The sequence below is a fragment of the Meleagris gallopavo genome, chromosome 10 (assembly GCF_000146605.3).
Source record: "Meleagris gallopavo isolate NT-WF06-2002-E0010 breed Aviagen turkey brand Nicholas breeding stock chromosome 10, Turkey_5.1, whole genome shotgun sequence".
In the NCBI taxonomy this organism is placed as follows: Eukaryota; Metazoa; Chordata; class Aves; order Galliformes; family Phasianidae; genus Meleagris; species Meleagris gallopavo.
The window spans coordinates 11,367,344-11,388,011 of record NC_015020.2 but is presented as its reverse complement, the minus strand read 5'-3'; the positions used below and the strand labels follow the sequence as shown (position 1 = coordinate 11,388,011).

The 20,668-nt window shown below is 43.5% G+C and overlaps 1 protein-coding gene and 1 long non-coding RNA gene across 2 annotated transcripts in view; one reads left to right on the top strand and one right to left on the bottom strand.

Moving 5' to 3' along the window:
• The window catches only part of KIFAP3 (kinesin associated protein 3), a 60,326-nt gene extending 43,269 nt beyond the window's left edge, over window positions 1-17,057 (top strand). The window contains exon 19 of the mRNA XM_010715734.3: window positions 16,620-17,057. Coding sequence (XP_010714036.3) covers window positions 16,620-16,728 — 109 coding nt within the window. The 3' untranslated portion in view covers window positions 16,729-17,057. The remainder of the gene's footprint in view (window positions 1-16,619) is intronic.
• LOC116216976 lies at window positions 2-20,631 on the bottom strand. The gene is made up of 5 exons (XR_004160768.1): window positions 19,818-20,631; window positions 19,148-19,295; window positions 2,754-2,883; window positions 952-1,010; window positions 2-246 (listed from the first exon to the last, which is right to left on the bottom strand). It is a non-coding gene; the product is annotated as an uncharacterized LOC116216976 (long non-coding RNA).
• Between the last annotated feature and the right edge of the window lie 37 nt (window positions 20,632-20,668).

Below are 20,668 nucleotides of genomic sequence, written 5' to 3'. Positions count from 1 at the left end.
TTGTTGTTTGTAAAGAATGTGTATAATCATAGAATATCCTGAGCTGGAAGGGGGAGCCCTGACGGTCATAAAGCTCACATCAGAAAATGGCTGATCAGGTTTCTTTATAGAGCTTTGTGTTGTTCGGTTCTTGCTCTCATAATGGAAGTGATTGATGCTGAAAATGCAGTTTTGGTCTGCCTTCTTGAACTGCATGTTTTTTTAATACGTTAACGTACATGTTGTAATCCATAAGTGTTCTAAAAGCTACAGAAAAGTAAAGCTATAATACCTGGTCATAACTAGATTATGACAATTACTGTAACATTCAGACATTGTTATTTAGACCTACTTAAAGAGATGTGTCAGGTGTTGATTACCTAGAAGAATACTTTCTCCTGTAGTCTTAAAATGTTGAAAATAAATTTCTCAGTTACCAAAACTGCTTCTGCACTTTTTTCCCTTTACCTTAAGTCTTCCCAAAGTATTCTCTGTTCTATTATTCATGGTGTTTATTTTTGGTGCTTGGGTAAATGAGCTAAAGATACCTGTTTAGCCTTGATTTCTGGGAGGTGTTTTTGTTTTTGAGTTATCCCACTGGTTAATGACCTCTCTCTGCCTGCATTGAGCAAGCTATTGCTGTTTGCATTTCTGACTAGACTTCGCCCACAGGTTCAAAAAGACCTCTTTCAAGGAAGAGGGTCCTTTTTCTTTGTAGTTCATGAAAGACTTAGGAAACTCTTTTTATAGAGCATCACTGACCTCTACTCTCTAGTAGAAAATACTTCAAGCACAGGATTCAATTTAACATGATGCTGTTTGGACATGCCTATGGTTCATGACAGAACCATGGTTGAAGTTGCTGCCTTCCAAAGTGTTAACACTGTTTTCAATGCTTACAACTCAAGTCACCATTTGTAAAATATGAGCAATTTACTTTATGCATAGGTAAGCAAAAGCTTTTTGTCTTACCTTGGCTTCTTGGAGCTTTCAAGGGGCAGCGGAAGGTTACACTCATTTCTTCGTTTTACCTGTAATGCACCAGAAAGCTGAATGTTAAGTGGGGTTGCAGTGATGGCAGTGTTTCTAGGAACAAATTAAAATAACTGAAATCCTAAATTAGGAGGGGAAAAAAAAGTAAAAAGACGGGTTACCTTGAGGGGGGAAAATAATGTTTATAGTCAGAAAGGATCAAGTTCAGATCAGCGTGCAACCCTTTGTGTGCAGCTTATGTTTGAGAAGGAGATACTGGCACAAAATCCAGGAAGAGTTCATTGCCAAGTAATTTTGTTGCTAAACCTCCAGTAAGAGTGATACTGTTATCATATTTATGAAACATGATTAATGCTTTAATGAAAGGGTCAGTGATAGGTTAGTATACACCGTGTTATCTGATTGTTTCCAAATGGGCAGTCTTCATCTCAGGGCATGCTGGTGATTGAGAAAGCGACGAGAGTGTGAGCTTTATGGAGTCTTATTATGTGGCTTGTAGTTCTCAGCTTTAGCATAGACACATTGCCTGGGAGACAACAGGTTTCTGTATTAACTACAGCACTGTATGCCTACGTATTCTTGATAGTCTTTGTGCCTTCTGGGAAGGATCTTCAGTGTCTGTGGGTAAGAGTTGAAGTAGATCACTCAGCCTCAAATCTCAAGCCCTTTTCAGGGAGTTGCATTAGTAAAATGCGTTTTCATCTGATTGTCTTCCAACTAAAATGAGTAGCAAAGCATACCTTGTATATCCTTAATTAAAATAAACATTTGTACAACTCCTTTGTAATGTCCCCAGGGGTTTTGGAGGCCTGTCTCAAAAACAGGGGACAGAGAAACTAGTTTGACTAACTACAAACTTAGTAATTGCCTGCTGTTGATAGCCCCTGTAAATATTCCTATTTCTCATTACAATTCTGTTTTCTAGGAAAGCTTTTTTTTTTTTGTATGATTGCTCCGTGGGTTTATCTGCAGTCCAGACACAGTCTAATTGGAAACAGTGTGTACTGCTGCAAACGTTCTGTCCCATTTGCAACAGAGCAGGACTGAATTGTTTGATAGAATAGATACTGGCAGTGGGACGGCGAATCCCAGCTTTCAGATGTGTGTCATTATCGTTTTGAACTTCTTGGCGCCAGAAGCCAGGATTTCCTGATGCTTAGAGCTAATGTAAAATGCATTATTGCTCTGAGGCATGAGCCGTGGAATTGCCAGTCCCATGAGCTTGAAGAGTCAGACCCTCCCTTTTCCCAAATTTGAATTGGTGTTGGAAGGTAAAACCATACGTGCTAGAGACCCTAATTAAAAATAATAGCAGCAAGTCAAGGCTCTTTTTATGTGTTATATAGTGTACATTTCATCCATACCAAAACATAATTCTAGGGTATTTTTATGCTTACAGTTTAAAGCTAACAAGAACCTTATGTCAGGGATTTGTTTTCAACCAGTTCCAGCTTTTAATAAATCTAGATTTTTGTTATAAAAATGGTTCGTGTTTCTATTATTAATATTTGGGTATGTTTTCAGAAGCTTTTTTTTAAAGAAAGCTGAGTTACAACTGTCAATTAATGGTAACATTTTTTGTGAATTTGAAGGGGGATGGCTTTATAATGAGTAAATGCATGTTTTTCAGTCTTCTCGTTTGTTATACTTTATTATGCGTTTAGTCGTTGTGTTTCTGTCTTCTGGTCTTGATTTTTATTTTATATATATATATATGTGTGTGTGTGTGTGTGTGTATATTAGGCTTTATTATTTTCTAGTAGAAAGAGCTGTTTACTAACCAGGGGGGAGAGCTGGTAAGGAGTCTTCTCCATTGTGTAAGCGTGGCCTGAGAAATTTGAGGTAGGTAACGACCATGAGGAGATTTTTCTACTCAACTTTGAGTCATTTTTTCTTTTTTTTCCCGCAGTCCTGTGAGGAAGAGTTAGAATACATCAGCACTTTAATTTCTCTGATGGTATTTCTTAGCTCGAGTCATGGATTAGGGCTTCTCCTTGTCCTCAGGAGAGCCTGCATAAATGTACTTACAAGTCAGTCATAAAACCTGACCTTTCTAGTGCCTGCATATCACTGAGAAACTGCTGGTATTGAACTAGTGTTGGTGCCCCAGTACATTTATAAGGGAGGCATTATTGGGACTGAAGCCCGTCTGATCATCAACCTAATTTTTTGGAGCCAAGGAAAGGGATCTGTAAGGAAAGTTTTCAAGGACCACAGCCAAACTCAAGTTGCCTAAAAGATTTTCACTGTAAGCAGTATTCAGTAATACCTGTACAAGGAAAGTCAGCCCACACCAGCTGCCGTGTATCAGATTGTTATACCAGTTATGCTGCGTGGAGCAGATGGTGAAAACCATGTGCTTCTTTGGTTGTAGAACCTCTAGCAGAGGTCCAGGGACTGCCTTTGAAGTTCCACCAAGTTGTGTTCAAGAAAATTCAGGGGAATTGGAGCAGCAGATGTATACAGATGTGTAATCAATTAAATTACTGACTTCTGTGTAACCCAGCGTGGACATCACTGCAGTCTTCTGTGGAGTCCCTGCCCTAAGAGAGACAGTACCTCCATACCCAGAAGTGCTGCACAGTCTTATGTAGGTAGGTATGAATAAAGCAGGAGATTTAAAAAGTTGTTTATATGCACCTGGGCTAGCACAGGGTTTTTTTTCCCCATTATTTTTTAACAAGGAAGCATGAAGTAATAGTATTAGCAGTAAGAACATCTACAGATTTGTTGAACCAGGTGGAATATCCCAAGGGTTGAATTTTTCAAAGACATTACTTTCCCTTTATAGGGTTGCTTGAACTTCCCTTTGAAAACTAGCCTGCTGACTACTGTCAGAGTTGAGAATGCTGCCTTGGACGATGAGTTCCTGCAGTACAGAGCAACTTTGAAAAGAACTGTAGGAGTATCTCACTCTGAATTTGTTTTGTAAATTTGCATGCTATTCTGACCACATCATAAAGCAGGTGAGGGTAACTGTTTCTGGTGTTTGTCAGCAGAAAGGAGAAGTTGCACATAAGCATCGACCTGGAATCAGACACACCTCGTTTTAGGGATCCAAGATGCTATTAGAAGTGTATTACCAGCAACATTTCTATCTTGTGAGTTTCACAGCTTTTAGATTAAAGCTTTTCTTTCTGAACTGCGCTCTGAAAAGAGTAGTACTGCTATGTAAGATATCTATAAATAGAATTATTTTGGAATACAACGTACTCAGGAGTGATAAAATACACAAACAGCATCTCCTGCATTCCTCCACGCTTTGGAGCAGAGTGCAAACATGATCAGGTATGTTTTCATTCAGCAGAATGTATGTGGCTGAGGAGGCTGCTTTGACAGCTTGTACCCAGGTTTTTCCATTGGCTGGGAAAAAGGCTTCTGTGATTACATTATCAGCTTTGAATTGTCATACTGTCTTTCAGAAGCAAATGTTTATTAGGTATAGGTTTGAAATTTTCATCTGTACTAAAATCTGTATTCAGGGCTTCTGGTACTGATAACTCTTAATATAGAGTGAAAGCTTTATGATAGTAGCAAACAAAAAATCCTTCACCTTTGGCTGAAGCGATGACAGCTTGGTGTCTGAACTGCAAGGGAGAAAAGCCAGTTGAAAGAGAGCTTCAGGAATCTCTGGTCATTTGTCAAGTTTTAATTACTTTCTAGAAATGATTTCTTAAAACACAGGCATAATAGCAGTGGCGGAGCATCTTCTAATGAGGATTTCCACAGTATTTTTCTTTCCCACTGGGGAAAAAAAACTTTTTAACCTTTCTCAGCTGTAACTGGATAATAACACTTTAAGTGCGAAAGCCAATTTGTTGTAAAATCTTAATCAGAGTTCCCAAGTTCTCTCTTTCTGTAGCTTTGGGAAGATTAACAGTTGGAATGCTGGAGCTAGCCAAAACTCTTTTTTCCTTCCAGAGGAAGTTTTCTCCAATACAGAATCCTTTAACCCCATTACAAAGCATGGCAGAGCTGCCATTGCACTTAGTTCTCACTGAGACGAGGCATTTCTGTGTGTGTGCACATCCTGGTGTGGGAACTCATCTCAGCAGAGCACAATTGAAACATCTTCCCAGGAAGCAGTGAGGTTTGGCATGTCAAACAGACTCTGGTTTTTACGGGATGGCTCTGTTTCTGTCCTTGATGGGGCATCTTTGTTCTTGCCTGGATTCACAACCCAAATCTGTAGCTGTTTCTCCATGGTAGGTCATTGTGATATGTTGTGTTAATTGCATGGAGTCAGGACCTTACAGACTGCTCTGCGTTCAGTTAAGCTGTGTCTGTTGTTGGGAAGTACAGGCATACAAAACTTAGTTTGTGTCTTGGGTTGGTGGAAACTGGTGGTGTGGGCTTTACTGGCTCAGTACATGGCCATGGGTGTTGGTGGCAGCCCAGGGGACACTGTCACTGTGGCTTCAGTTCTCTCCAGCTAAGCTACCCCTTTGTAATGTCTGCATGTACTAACAGCCCTATGAGTGGCAAGAATGGTCATATCCATAGGCTTTTTTGCTTGCGTATCCTGATAAATATCAGATGTGAATATTCTTAGGGAGTGGGGCTGTACCCCAACATTGCTGTCAGCTTCTGCAATGCTCTGCAACCTCAGTCACGGCACAGCTGAATAGCTCACATTCCAGTCGGATGCAGCAGCTGCATCATATCGTGGCAAATAGGCACATGATAAATGGTTATCGATTTTTTTTAAATTGTTGTACGTGTAACTTGTCTCCTCTGTCAGCATTTATACCTGTCTTCAATATAGATCATCAATTAGATTTGCAGAAAGCAATTCCATGTTGTTGTTCTCAAGGATTTCATCTCTTGCTTCATTTCTAAGCCCTACAAGATACCTTTCTGATAGAAAGAACCTTCTTAAAGGAATGACTGGAGTTGGGAACTGTGCTATTGAGCATTTCTCATCTATTGTATGCCTCCTTTTCAGCATCAGGCGGTTTGTTTAGAAGTCTGAGCTCTCCCTTCCCAGCCTTTCAGCAGCGCAGTGCTGCCTTGGGAAAACTGATGTGTGAGTAGATAGTAAAAAGCGGCTTTGTTGGTTTTTGGTTGTCTTTTAAAAAAAAAAAAAAAAAAAAGCCAGAAATGACCATATCTGCATCTTCCTTTCTTTGTTATTTGAATGCTTTTCTGCCTTAGAGGTGGGACTCAGAGATGACTGTACAGAAGGATAAAACCTTTCAATTAATGGAACTAGAAGCCAGTAGAGAGTAAATCGTTATTACAGTATGATTCTGCTTTCAGATGTTTACTGTACTGATGTTATTTAGTTCTGTGTTACTTTTTGTTTTCCACACTCAAGCTCTATCTAAAAACCAAAACAATAACAAAAGCCCCATGTTTTCTTTGCAGTGCAGAGAAAATGTTGTACGCGGCTTCTACCATTTGGATGCTATTTAATTTGCATTTCCCAAGAGAATTGAATTAGTTTTTACTAGTAAATTGGGCCTATAACCTTGTAGGCAAGTTTTATTAGTTTATCACACATCGGTATTAGCAAATTGTAAATCCCACTGAAATGAAATTGAAAAGTCCTTAAAGAGAGGCCCAGAACCAATGAAGTTTCTTGAGATAAGTAAGGATTTCTGGTTGTTTTTTTTTTTAACCCACGAAAATGTTGTTAGTTTGTAGCTGTTGTATTTCTTTTACTGTATTCTGTTGTCCTAACTGTCTGGATGTTAAGTTTTTTAAGAAGAAAAACTGGATGTGATCAGGAAGTTTTCACTAAATTTCAGATGCAGCTCTGTATGGCTTGACAGGATGATGCATGCAGAGTTGGTTGGTGCAGCCTTTATGATCTGCTCGTGTGCAAGAGGCAGGTCAGCTCAGTTTCTTTGTGTTCATCAAAACAGCATCTGCTCAGGAGTTATAAATGCATGGGGTGAAGATCTTGCATCTAAAAGATAGTGGTAAGGAAGCAGGATCTGCTGCCCTGTAGGGGGTTTGATTACTGTAGCACAAAAGAATGGCTCCAGCACCACCCTGATTTGGGAATAGCCAAAGGAAGGACAACGTTCTTCTTAAACATTTGTTATACAGCATTTTCTTGATGTGCTCGGTTGCTTTTTTATTATCCCCGTGTTGTCAGGCTGTACCAGGAGAAAATTCCCAGCACTCCGCCCTGGCCACAAAGAGCCCAAGGTGTGCAGGGGCCCAAAGGCAAGGAGAGGTGGCTCATCCAAAGTCAGGTGCCGGAGCCTCCAGCAGAGCAGAGCTCCCCTCGCTGCTCTGTGACCAGACCACACCACTGCTCCGAGGTGTGTGGTCCATAATCATGAAGGATCGTGTTGCGCTCATTTAATTTACTGTAAGGGCTATTTAATTGCTCTGAACAATCGCCCTAGTATGCTAATAGGTGAAATAGCTTGCTTAGGAATATTTTAAAGGTGTGACTTTTTTTTTTTCCATTCAGCACGGTGCAGATGTCGTTTGGGAAGAGTTAGCATTGAGGTTTTAATGCACTCCAGCTCCTTTGGAATATCAGATGCTGGGGCCTCTTTCACTCGCAGTCGTCCTTTACATTTTTTTTTTTCAGTTGCTTTGTATTTTATTATATTCCACCTGCAGTTAGCCTCATCTAACCGACGTGGTTTAGGTTATTAGGAATGTTAAAAGAATGCCAAAATGCAGCAGCAGTTAGCTCAACTCCTTTGGAATGTCTTACCAAAAAATCCCCCCAAACCTGAGTCTGTCTCTTCAGAAATGTAACATTAATTAATTCCCACGTTCTGTCTGCCACTCTAGTCCCTCCAGATGTGCTGCTAGGAATAGACTGGCTCCCTGCTTACAAGCCATCTGGGCTCTGTAAACTGATTTGCACTTATATTAAACAATAAGTGAACAGAATGCGGAAGAGTTATTAAAGCAAATGTACATTGCTTATAAATCTCAAAGTAAAATATTAAAACGTAGTAAATGGGAATGGAATGTGCAAATGAAGACCTGCCTGTTTTTAATGAGTTTAGCTGTGACCTTCTCGATTTCAACCAAAAGAGAAGAATTTATTTTTCTCTTTAAAATAAAAAAAAAAAGAAAGAAAAGAAAAGAAAAAGAAACTATAAAACTGCTTACAGAAGTATCTGAGACAAAAACAAGGAAATATAATGTTCTAAACTTGACTGGTCCAAACCACTCAAGCTGCTGTGACAGCTCATAAAACTGAGAGTAGTTTTTAACTGGACTCTGTTTTACATTGCCAGAGTGAATTTTCCTTGCAGGAAGTAGCCAGAAGGTTTATTTAGTTTCCAGACTGCTGCTTTGATCTTTCCATTCTGTCACTTCTCAGGTTACATAGCCCTTTTTCACTGCAGTAAATCTGCAACAGTTAATGAGAATAAAATTTCCTCCTTCTCACTGATCGCATGCTGTTAAATGCCAAACCACAGCCAGCAGCATATTTGCAGAATTCAGCTGCACTGTACAAAAACAGCACAATCAGTTTAATCTTGTTGTTTTTGTAATTCGTTTTATTGAGCTTTCCTTTTTCAAGTGACCTATTTTATCAAGACAAGCGCTTGCGAGGCCAGACCTGGAAGAAAGATTTAAAACTGTAATAAAGTGAAGGGTGTTTTGTGCGCTGTGCATAAGCGTGCTCACAGGATTCAAAATGAAACCTGCAATGAGTCGGTTTTACGTCCCATATATCAGTGGGATATTTCTAAGGGTTGTTGTCTGAACCAAACATGTGCTGCAAACAAGTCCCTGGGATACAAATTAATGGAACGTATCCATTTCTTTTGCCAAACTGCTGGAATTCTGTTGATTGTAAATCTCTGTATCGGTCTCAGCCCTGCGTGTATGGTGACAGAGCCGTCCTTCCCCTCTCTTTCCTCCAGAGAACTGGAAGACTTCTTTAAACTCTAAGGCTAAAACAAATTTTGAAGCCTTTATTTGCCTTCTGGCTTTTAAGTCCTTTAAGCTTCGTCCCTGTTTTTTCCAAGGCACCTTACCCAGCTTGTAGTCTGGATAAGTTTCGTTTTCATTCCGCTCAAAGTTGAAAATTTTTGCATAATAATGCTACTCCAAGATAGAGATCTCTAAGAAAATATGCAACATCTGTGTCTATCTGGCTCATTCCCTCACAGCCAATGCTAGAGGGAGAAAAAAGTGCTAAGAGACATTGAGATCGACTTCCTTTTTGATTTACACTGAAATGATGGCTGACTGGGGATGAATTTTGACAAGGCTTCAGTGGAGTCCTGTGCTGATGAACAGAACTGGTTCAAATCTGCATAACCATCTATGGTGGCAAAAACATTTCATGTTTGTTTATTGGTAATAACGCTCCCCTTGCGTTGTTTGCTGTTGTGAACACTGCAAATCCCAACTTGCAGAAGAGACTTTGAAAGACTTTATTGGCCGCAGCTGTAAATCAAAGCAGAGCAGATTTTTTTTGCCTCTCTCTCCTTCCCTCCAGCATCTGGATCATCCTCCCTGCTGAGCTGCCCGGCTCTTGGTGCTGAGCCCTGCAGGCAGCACGCCTATCAGCCAGCAACCTGTTGTCGTGGCTCGGGGTGTTTGTGCACAAGGGGGAATGCTTTTTCCCACTTGTGAAGAGCAGAGCTAAGCGGCAGTGCTTGGGCTTGAGGAGTTGTGTAGATAATTTAAGGAGTAACTGTTTGGCTAGGAATGCTTCAGTTCAGGGCACCAAGAACTTGTATTTCCACTGCAGCTGTTTATCTGGGAGTGCATTTGCACAGTGATCTTGCTCTGTTACACAGCACAGGAAGCAGAAACACCTCTCATCTGGAAAGTGGAAGGCTGCTCAGAAGCATGTGGAAGATGTGGACCAATCCTGAGATGATGTGGTCGGTGAGAAGTCACCTTTGCGAAGCTGCCACTTCAGGATCTCATTCTGGTCAAGCTGTTGGCTGAAAGTTCTGTACCCAACTGACATCACTGGAGCTCAGTAAAAGAGGCCCAAAAGCCAGCTGTATTACTAGGTTAAGGTTAAGGCAATGTAATCTTCAGTTTATGGAGCTGACACGCATACTTTGGCCTGCCCCAGGAGAGCGGGGGAGGAAAAGAAGAAAAGACATCTTCCTTGACTTTTATTGCCTACTTCTCAGGGCTTTTTTTATTTGTTTTAGTTTTTATTAATTTTTTTAGAAATGGCTATATCTAATCAGTGGGTTTGGCCAGATGTTGAGCCAGCAGCACAGGAGATGTTTCGGTCATGCTTACAATGGAAAGACAGAGCTCCTGTTTTCTGTTCCAGCTCTGAGTGCACACTTGAAAGCTGAGAAACTCCCTGCCATGTGGCGGAGCTGTGAGGCTGGGTGAGGGAGCGTTAGCAGAGTTACTCTGATGCCTTGCACAGAAACAGGATGGCTGTGTGAAACAGCTGAGTGGGCTGTAATCTGGATTGGTTGCTTTTCTACCATTTCTTGCCATTCGGTTGGGAATTTATTCATTAATCTAGCTTTTAAACGCTGCCTTCCCACCTGTGAATTTTGGCATGCTTGTTGCTTGATGCATAGCTGGAGCCTGACACAGAAGACAAAGACACAGTGCTCACTTATCCACAATTGTCAGGTTTGCAGTTGTTTTCAATTACATGGAAGAAGCAGTGGCATTGTGCTGAGATACAACTGGGCACCAAGTCCAGAAACAACTGGAAACTTAGTCATCAACTGCAGTGAAGAAAACTGGATCCCAGGGAAGGGGAGCCGTGATCACATCCGTAAAAGCTGTATCATCGTGCACAAGGGAGCTAAATTAGCACTATGCATGTTCATTTTTGACATTTCTTATCTTTTGAGCGGATGCAGTTTTATTATTATTAAATGAAGATTAGTATTAAAATGCTAATGTGGAGGCAGATCTAGCGTGCATAGGCAGAGTCTCTGCCACAGAGCTCTCCCACTTGAGCTGGAGGGATCGAAAGTATGGAAAAAAAGCTTCGCAGATAGGGGAGAAAGTGGGACCATGAGAGACAGGATTTAAGAGACTTGTGGTTTATAGTTTAACGTCATTACCAGTAGTGGGAGAATCTACAGTTACAGAACATTGGGTTTTTCTGTGTGTTTTTAAGGCTTTTCGGTTGTATGCTGTTTCTCTATAACTGATGGTTTATGTTCTTATTCTGAAGGACAGAAAATTTATGGCCAGTGAAGCAAAACCAAAGTAGTAGTTGGCACAGAGAAGTAAATCATCTTCTCAGAGAATCATCATCTTCTTCTCAATCACTGCACTCTGAGCAGAGGGAACCTCTACTATTTCATGATGTGTCTTTTTTTTTTTTTAGTTGGTAGCAAATATCAACAGAAAGAGAGGAAAATCCACAGACTTTGGAGTTCTTGTTGGTGAGCAGACTTTGGAGACTGTTGGTTACAGTCTCTAAGCAGCATCTCAGTTGGGCAGGTTATAATGCTGTGCTTGTCTTAAGTCTGGACTGGTGCTCCGTTTTCCATGGCTTTGGTACTCTCCCGAGGGGAAAAATACGGCCTTCAGTGTTGGTTTGAATGTAGCTTACTCTGTTATACACAGGAACTTGATACGGCATTAGAGATGATGGGTTTATGGCATGAAAGTTTATATGGAAATGTAGGATGGTAACTGTACCATATGTTATCAACAGCGCTGTCAAACACTGGTAGGCTCACAAAAATGAGACGTTAGGAGTCTGGGGATGCTCTGCACCAAACTGAATGCCTGTCTGGGGGGCACATAGGGGGCTGTTTTACAGTTACAACTGGTTTTTAGAGACAGTAAGGTATGGGTGTCCAACCTTCTGCCTTGTCTGGCTCATGCTGAGCGAAGAGCGCTTGTTTTGGGCAGCATATATGTAGGTCACTCCAAAAGTAACGCCTCCTACTTACTTTCGTGGAAACAACAATAGATACAAGGAGCACAATAACACTGAGCAAATTCTCAGCTACAAAACAGTTTTTTGCACATAGCCACCACCACTAGCTCTGCTTTTTTGCCAGTGATGAGCAAGAGCCTGCATGCTGTTTTATGGGAGCTGTTAGGTCATGGCCTGAATCAGCGATGGAGCACCTAATGAAGGGGCATAGCCAGCCCTGAGAGCACAGGTGGAAGCAATTCACCTGTGCAACCAGAAGGTGGACCCTGGGTTCACTCCAAAACTTGTATCCCTGTTGAGCAGCTGAGAGTCTCTTGGGCACGAGGCTGGTGTAAGCCTTGTTGATGCGGAATCAGGAGAGGGTAGACAGGGCTTTTGAACAGGGTTAGAGTGAAAAGAGAAACAGCTGAAATTGTGGAAGTGCTTTATGTGCTCCAAGTAACATTTATGTCTGATTTCATCTTCAGTGGTCACTGATTTCAGGGTGTTTTAACAATAGGCTTCCAACCATGAAACTGAAAGAAACTTAGGCTCTAAAATGCAAGCTCCTGAAGTGATAACTGACCCTCAAAGGTCAAGGCCGTCTTCCTGGGCCACGCTCACCTGCTCAGGCAGCCACCTCCTTTCTTTTGGGCACAATCCTTGCTGTACTGCTCTATGCCTCTTTCCCAAGCAGCGCTTCTTGCTGGGTTTGCTCCAAGATATATGCATTCCAAGTGTGGGTTTCAGTTGGACGTCAAGGTGCTGCTTTTTACTCGGGACTTGCCTTTCTGAGGCCCTGCTTATGCTGGAGGAATTAGTACCCATTTTAGAGCAGCTTGTCAACACCAGCACCGTTAACAGTGTGAACGCTAGTGCAGACAGGCTCAGGTGTCTCTTGCATCAGGAAAACTTCCAGAAAGCAGCTCTGCTCTGTGGGCAGTTGCACCCAGGTGCTGCTGATCACAGTGCCAAGCTCAAGAGCCTCCCTGCCTGCACCAGGCCCATGTGAGTTGCAGATTGCTGTGGGAATGTCCACGGAGGGCTGCTGGCACAGTGTGCTTTGCCTGAGGCTCCCAGACACACCACAGATCTTGTCACATCTTGGCAGCTCTGGGGATGGGGAGAGGGGTTGGGAAGAGAAGGGAGGATTTGGGGGTATGCTGGCTGGTGTTTCCTGCCCTAGGTTGGTCTCTTTTAAATGACGTCAGGGCACCCAGGATACAAGGTGGGTGGGTTAATTTGGATGTTAGGAATCAGAGGTGAGTATCAATAAGCAGAGCCATTAAGAAATCTCTCCTCACTCGTGCGCATCAGGAACATTTTCCTCTTCGGCATGTGTTCTTCAGTTCCCCAGCAGTACAAGCAAATTGGAAAGTTCAGCTGTCATTTGGGGAAGGTCATAGATCACACTAGCAGCCTGAGTAATCCAAGAGGTTTTAAGTATCATAGCATTTAGTTTAAAGTGAAATTTGCTCTGACAGGGGCTGGCAGACCAATAGGAAAAAGAAATATTTGTGCTTGGAGAAGTGCATGTGTAGAGACCGCGAGTATAACTGATGGCTGGAAGTGATTTCAGTCTAAAAAAAACAAATCATTAAGAGAGTGCATAGGGGTAAAATACACAGTTCATATTTTAAAGGGTCTCAAAATGAACCAGCAACTGAGGTTAGCAGTACATAGTAATTAGCTGTGCTGTTCACTGTTTAACTCCGTCAGCTCCAGGCGTGGTGGTAAACTTTGCACAAGCAGACAGTTATGCTGGGTTAGCGAGTGCGGATCCCTCTGCATGCACACGTGTGATGCTGTGAGAAAAAGCTCCTGGAAATAACTTGCAGATTAATGCAGCAGCGTAATTAATTTATCTGAGAAGTCTGTGATGCTGTGTGATGCACGTCCATTGTATACAAGTGCAGGGATTGCACACGCTGCTGTTGGACACCCAGCTGAACCACGCGCCGAGCACAGTTTCCATGTAGATGCTGTATAAATAATGCCAACACCACATTTTTTTGCCTAGGAGCAAGTCTGGAACTTGATTGCTGGTATAAATCTGCGAGCACATGGCACAAATCACCATCTCAGGCCAACCATTAGCCAACAAGCGTTTACAGCTGAAAGCTACCATCTTTCCTGGCTGTGCCCTTCTGCTGTTCTTGGCAGGAGTGGCAAGCATTCAGCAGGACTTGGTTTTCCAACCCTGTGTCCAGCTCCGTGGGTTGTGCTCACAGAGGCACTGCTCTCGGCCTGCCAGCCTCGTGCCAAAGCCAGGCTTCAGTCCAGAGCCACGCGTTTGCAGTTTTGTTGCCCGGGCTCGATAGCCTTTCCTTCATCAGTGAGGACAAGTTTTTGGCTATGTTTGTCAGCCCAAACAATCAAATAGGTGAAGCTGGTATGTTTCAAGAGCACTAAGATGTAAAAACGAAGCCAACTTTTTTTTGAAGCACGGACAAGCATTCATTTACTGATGAGAAATATTTAGAGAGAGTAGTGATTTGATCAAGGTGTCTTAATGTGATTTTCTATTCTTTCTTTTTAATTTTTTTAACTGTCCAAAGCAGTTATCAGCTGATCCATCTCTTCCAGTTTTCTTCAGGACACCAACATATGTCTAAACCATTTGGAAATAACTGATACTTAAAGTTTAAACTCTGGGGATCTTTACCTAATTACTTACACGTTTATAAAGGAAAAATATATATATATAAAACAATGATTTGCTGAGAATGTAATTGAAACCATATTTTCCTTGCTCTCTTTATCAATGTAAGTATATTTAAAAGTTTTTTGAGGATGGCTGAGCTGGAAAAATAGTTGGGATAGCTGTGGCTGCAGGGGTAGAGACCCACTGCCACCCCGTGGCTCGGCGATGTCCCTGCATCGCACCCGTATTTGTAGCAAATAATGGAGTAACAGAGGAGCATCCGTGCTCTGACCGAGGGACTGTGATTGCAGATGTTGGAGCGCAGTGTTCGGTGTGCCTGGAGACAAGAGTTGGATACCACGAAAGTAATGAGGTTTCTTGTAATCCCTTCTTCCAGGAGTCTTCTACGGCTTCGGGTTTGCTAAGGAGGAAGCGGTTGTGTGCCCGGTACAAAGAGGGAGCTGGAGAAGGCATCCCAGATGTTAGCAGCTTGTTTCAGAATGGGCTGAAAGAAGAGTAATTGGTCTTTGTAGGAAGGAATGGGAGGACAGAGGAGGGTGCAGAACCACAGCCATGAATGCACACTGCTTTGTGCTGCCAGCACTGCTGCTCTGCTTCCCTTTGCTCTGCAGAAGGGACCGCTCAGATGTGGGGTCAGACCGATGGCTCCATGTACAAGTTCTGAGACAGAGGCTCTGCCAATTCAAATACAGACAGGCAGGCGTGGAAATAGCAATGTGCTTTCAGGGCACTGTGTTCCTCCAGAAACATTTAGGTGAAACAAAACGGTTTTCTCTGCATTTGGCTTCTTGGTTGTTCCCTCCCTCTCAGAGGACAAGTCTCAGCCTCAGGCCTTCCACCCTCACATGATGATCAGAGTGTCCCATATGGGAATGGGTTTCCTGAGAAACCAGGCACGTGGGATCCTTTCCTAGGCCCTCCCAGAGGCACCGTGAGGAAAATAACACTGGCAAGGACAAAGTGCTTGGACAGGATCCCCCAGCGCTACAGCTGAGCCCTTTCAGCCCAACCAGTTGGGCAGTGCCAGCTTTTTGGTGAGTCAGGGCTTGGGGCCCACCCATTGTACATCTTCTGGATGGGTCATTATTTCCCAGGCCTTGGCTGTTGCATAACCCATGTTCCATATGTATAATTGGCAGTAATGAGGTTCAGCTTTTCCCCACTCCAAAAGCACTTTGGTTCTTTGTGTTTTGACAGTCTTCTGAAGGGAAGTTCAACTTCTTTTAATGCATCTTTAGTCAGACAATAAATTAGAGTCCTTTTCCATTTGTCCTGCTGAAGTGGAAGTTTAAAAGTGACACAGCTAAGAATAGGCATTAATCCAGTGTCTTAAGCAATGTTCATTTTCTCTCTACCTCCTGCATGAGAGTTATTGTTGAGCCTGAAATATGTGCCACTTTTCCCTACACAGTTCTCGTGCTGTGGGATTTCTAGGTGTAAAAGATGCTCTTCTGTTCATGACAAATGGCTCATTGTGTCTCATTAGAATACAGCCACTCAAGTATTTGATGAATTCTTTCTGCCATTTGGCTGTCGGTCTCGTAACCCACCAGAAACATTGTCCTTTGCTGAACTGTGTTGCTATGCCATATATTGTCACTTTCTCATTTCTGACTGGTCTGTGCCCTAGGGCTTCAGAAATGCACTGTTTCTGGAAGAAAATTGGATTATTCAGATCTGCTGTGTAGGGACAGGGCTACCAGTGGGCTTTGCAAGATGTGTACTTCAAGTGTCCCCAGAAATAACACATCAACTTCAGCGTACAGGTGGAGAAACTGAGTCACGGAAGCAAAGCTTTACTGGTAAATCCATAAAAGAAGAGTTCTGTTTCTTTAGGGGCTTTCTTCTGAGCTGAAAGTCAAAAGCGGCTCACGAGAAGCTGTTTAATTCCACAATGCACATTTGCCGTTGCCTCGCTTTCAGAAAACAAGAAGGAATTCATGCAGGGTTTTATTATTATTATTTTTTTTTCCTAGGCCTCCTTTTCCGGGAAAAGAGTTGTTGATTTCTCTGCAGCTTTTCTGTTTTACCAGCAGTGAGGACGGAGCAGTGCTGGCTAGGATGAGGAAGACGCTAAGCTGCCTCTAAGTTGGGAGAGTTGGAGCACCCAGCAGCAGTGCACCTTCCCCCTCACACAACAAGGCTGAAGTTTCTTATAGTTTCTCTCCCTTCTTTTTACAGTGTCGGTGTTGATGGCTTTGGTCAGTCCCCAGGAGTTCCCGGCCGCCCAGCGACTGCGTATGGTTACCGCCCTGACGAGCCTTACTACTACGGCTATGGAGCACGATAAAGCACCGGGCTGCTGCTCCCTGCCCGAGGGACCAGCGAGTGCATGGCAGGTGGTAGATCTGTCCCTTGGTAGTGCATGGTTGTACCACAACGGGTCCGTCGTTATGTATCCTTTGGCGTGTGTAGCTCCAGATAAACCCAGCCTTTCTGGGTCTGCTGTCATAGTGACTGTGTTACTCTTCAGTTGCTCTTTAATACTGTTTTTGTACAAGATTTGCTCTGTGACTTGAAAGCAAGTATTGAAAAGCTGCTGGACTGGAAAGCGTCACGTTATGTATATTAAGCTACTAATTTAATTTCTATTAAATACAAAAACCTGTGTGGTCAGTGTCGGATGTGGTGAATGCGTTTCTAACCCACGTTTTGTTTGTTTTCCAAAGTGTTTAAGAGGAATGCTTCATGTGAAGTATTTAACGTGGACTGTTTCCCTCTAATGCTTGAGCAACACGAACACTCTTCAGCCCCAGCATCTCCTGGCACTGCCTTGACACATAGTTACTGCAGTCTGGTCTTTGGCCTGATGACTTTAATAATGGAAAGATGGCACAGATTCACTCCCTTTGGGTTTCAGGCATTTACAGTTTAGTTGAAAACTTAACATTAGAAACCAAAGCACACAAAAAAATACCTTTACTGTGAGTGTTGAAACACTCCTGTAGGTTGAGAGAAAACAACCCTAACATCTGAGGGCTGAGGTCTAGCAAGGCAAAAAAGCACTGTAGCTCAGTTCAGAATGCAGGTGCAGTCTTTCCCAGCTTCTCTATCCTTAAGTACGATTATATCCCGGCCTCCTTGTTCACATGCATTTAAGCCAGATCTAAGCACAGAGCATGGACTGAGCAGCAGACAATCCAAGACAAGTTAGACATACACAAGCAATGCTGTGATGAAACTGAGCCATGTTTGGAACACGCTGTGTGAAAGCAGAATTTAGGCTAAAATCTTGTACCCTCACCCGTAACAGTTAGATGAAAGCATACAGACGATGCTCTCTGCACGCCACTATCTTGAAAGCAGTTCAGATCCCTTTTAAAGCTCATCAGTTTTAAATGGCTGTGAGTTACAGAATTGTGCCCATCTTCTCTCCCACACACCCGGCTCAAACAGCAAACACTACCTCACTGGCACTACCAGAACAGAAGCCAGTAATCCCTTACGAGTGGTGTATATGCTAGGAAGGTGGTTGTTCATTAAGTTTGTGTTTACTTTATATCTTTAATATGTTTGAAATCAGGATTGTTCTTAAGCCTTGCTTTTGACAGATGTGCGGGTACCTTCATATGCACTGCTGCTCACCAGGTTTCATTCTGTGTGACTGGAAATTATTCTAAAATTAGCCCTGGTGTTTCTTACAAGTTTTCAGCCTCCACCCTGCGCTGGCTCCACTTACTGGAGGTAAGTGGAAGAGCAGCCTTGCCAAGATTAACTACTATTTTTAAAATCATTTTCTACACAATTGTTAACTAATTCACGTGCAATTTCTTAGAAGAATTAAGTTCTTTCTAGAAACACTGCAGAAAATGTGAATTAAACTGATGCGTGATACTTTTCATTGGCCTGAACCTACGCTCCATCTGCCTGGCAGTTGTGCCACGTTTAGTGGGACCCTTTCAGGTATTTTATAGCTAGAGCTGTGAGAGGAATCACCCAAACTGCAGTCAGACACAAGGTTTCTTTTTTAGGGACTGGTACCCACACATCAGGATTTTCCAGGAAATCAGCATTAAGTTACTTAAAGCAGTTGCCCTCCTCACAGAATGTGCTTTGAGTGGAGGGGGAGGAAAAAAGCGAGTCCTTAGAGCATATTCAAACTATCAATGAAACTGAAGGAGCCTTTAATTGGAAGCTTCAAGGTTAACGAGGAACTGCAGTTGAGCCTCAACAAATGGGTGGGTGTCTGTAATTGTAATACAGCTGTGACCACGCTGAGAATAAACGGCAGTGGAAAAATCTCTGGCTGCATTTTTAGTATTCAATGTTAGGAGTTTATGAGAAAAGAATAAAAGATCAAGTACTTGTAGCTTTGCCTGGCAGCAGCTAAGAGAAGAACATTATTTATCTGCAAGCAAAGCTTGGTAAAAATTACTCAGCACTTGGTAGCCTGAGGACAGAGCCTGCTAGCCAAGATGAAAACCAGCTGTGCCACTATATTCTCTATGGCGGGAGAGAGCCTCATTTTCTCTTTAATTACAGTTCCTGAGCCAGAAAGGGGAACAAAGATATGAGCACATACATTTTTCAATCCACATCACATTTCCTGTGGGTGTCAGAGGGAGACCCTACGCTCGTCTGACCTGTAGGGTAACTTTTTAATTATCTGCATTTAGGGATTCAGTCCCTGAGTAGCGTATCCTGCATAAAATGGGGCAAGGAGGGATGTGTTTTCTTCCAGCAACTTCTACTACTTCTGCACTGCTTACCTTTTCCTCATTTCTCTTCCTGACTTTGATTTGCTCCCCTTTGCTTCCCTCTACAGCAGGGATCTCTGTCACTGGGATATCCTCCTTCACTCTCTGCTGCGAATTAATTGATGAGCTTGGCTGTGCAGGTGTTTTAGATGTAACCAGGCTGTAAAGTTAACAACACAGTGAAATAAGCATAGGCCGAGAAGTTTGTATGTCTGGTAGCTGTTACTTAGGCTTTCTACAGTTGTACAATGTACTTTCAGAGATATTTTACTTAATGCAGCACCATAAGATCTGTATTAAACTAAGGAGGTTACCGGGCAACACGGGGTGGAGAAAGGCAGAAGCGAACAGATATCCTCAGCCCAAAGGGAAGAACCTGATTCAGAGTCTTTTAAAGTGGTGCGTACATACAGTGCTGTCTGCCTACAGTTCAACGTGTATTTCATTCTGAAATGAGACTGCCGTGATTCTGCTGAATTTAAACTACCTTGGATTAAATTAGAGAGGAACGAGATGTATCTTCTCCTGGAACAAGCAAGACAAGCTCATTTTAGATATGACAGATTTCAAGGCCCTCTGGCAGGTTTCTTAATGGAATTCCTGTAAATTGGTAAATTAAACCCTGCTCTGAACATAGCTCCAACTTTGTTAGGACAAATAAAAGGTAATGAAGCTGACTTACTCCAGTGCGACAGCCCTTGGAGCTGCTGGAGGTGGCTCCTTTCTTCTGAATGAGAGTCAGGAGAGCACCAGCCTAGTTCTGTCTGCTTTCTGTCTCTGCCTGCAGTCGTTTGGGTCTCACAGCGTCTCAGACACACGTGCAGAGGGGACAGCTAAATCCTTGCTTTGGTTCTTGAATAACTCTGCCCCCCCTGCGCTCGGTGAGGCTATCGGCCATCGCACCGTGCTTCTGGGTGTGCCTGCGGGCAGTGACTGGAACGGGTGGGAGCGTGTATCGCTAATTGGTGGAGCCCAGTTACAGAGCGAGCCGAGGCTCAGCGCGGCTCGGACCACCTTCGAGCACGGTGCCGCTGCTCTAATCCCCGTCTAGACGGGCTGTGGGTGCGGGCCGTGCTGCCGGCCCTCCTCGCTCTGAACGCTCCCTTCAGAGCGGCGGCGCAAACCGCATCCTAACGCCTCGGAGCTGCAGTAACACCGCCGATACGAGAGCAGCGTGTGAAAAAGCCCGGACCTCCCGCCGCGCTGTGCTCGCTGCTTCGCCGCTCCTCCTGCCGCCCGGAGCCCCTTTACTCCGCGCCGACGGCAGCAATTAGTTTTAATGGCGTTCCTTGTGTCCCGTGGCGGTGCCGGCACAGCGCCTGCGGGCGGAGCTGCCGTTCGGCCCAACGGGGGTGCGCTGCCGACCCCCCTGTCCCCAGGGTCGCGGCTCCGAGGAAGGCGTCCTTCTGGCAAAGCGGAGGAGGAGCCTGCTCGCCCACAACCCAAATGGCCGCCCTGCCCTCGCTCAAGATGGCGGCCGCCCACTCATTGGGTCCTCTGAGCCGGCAGGGGGCGCGCGCGGCGCGCGGCGGC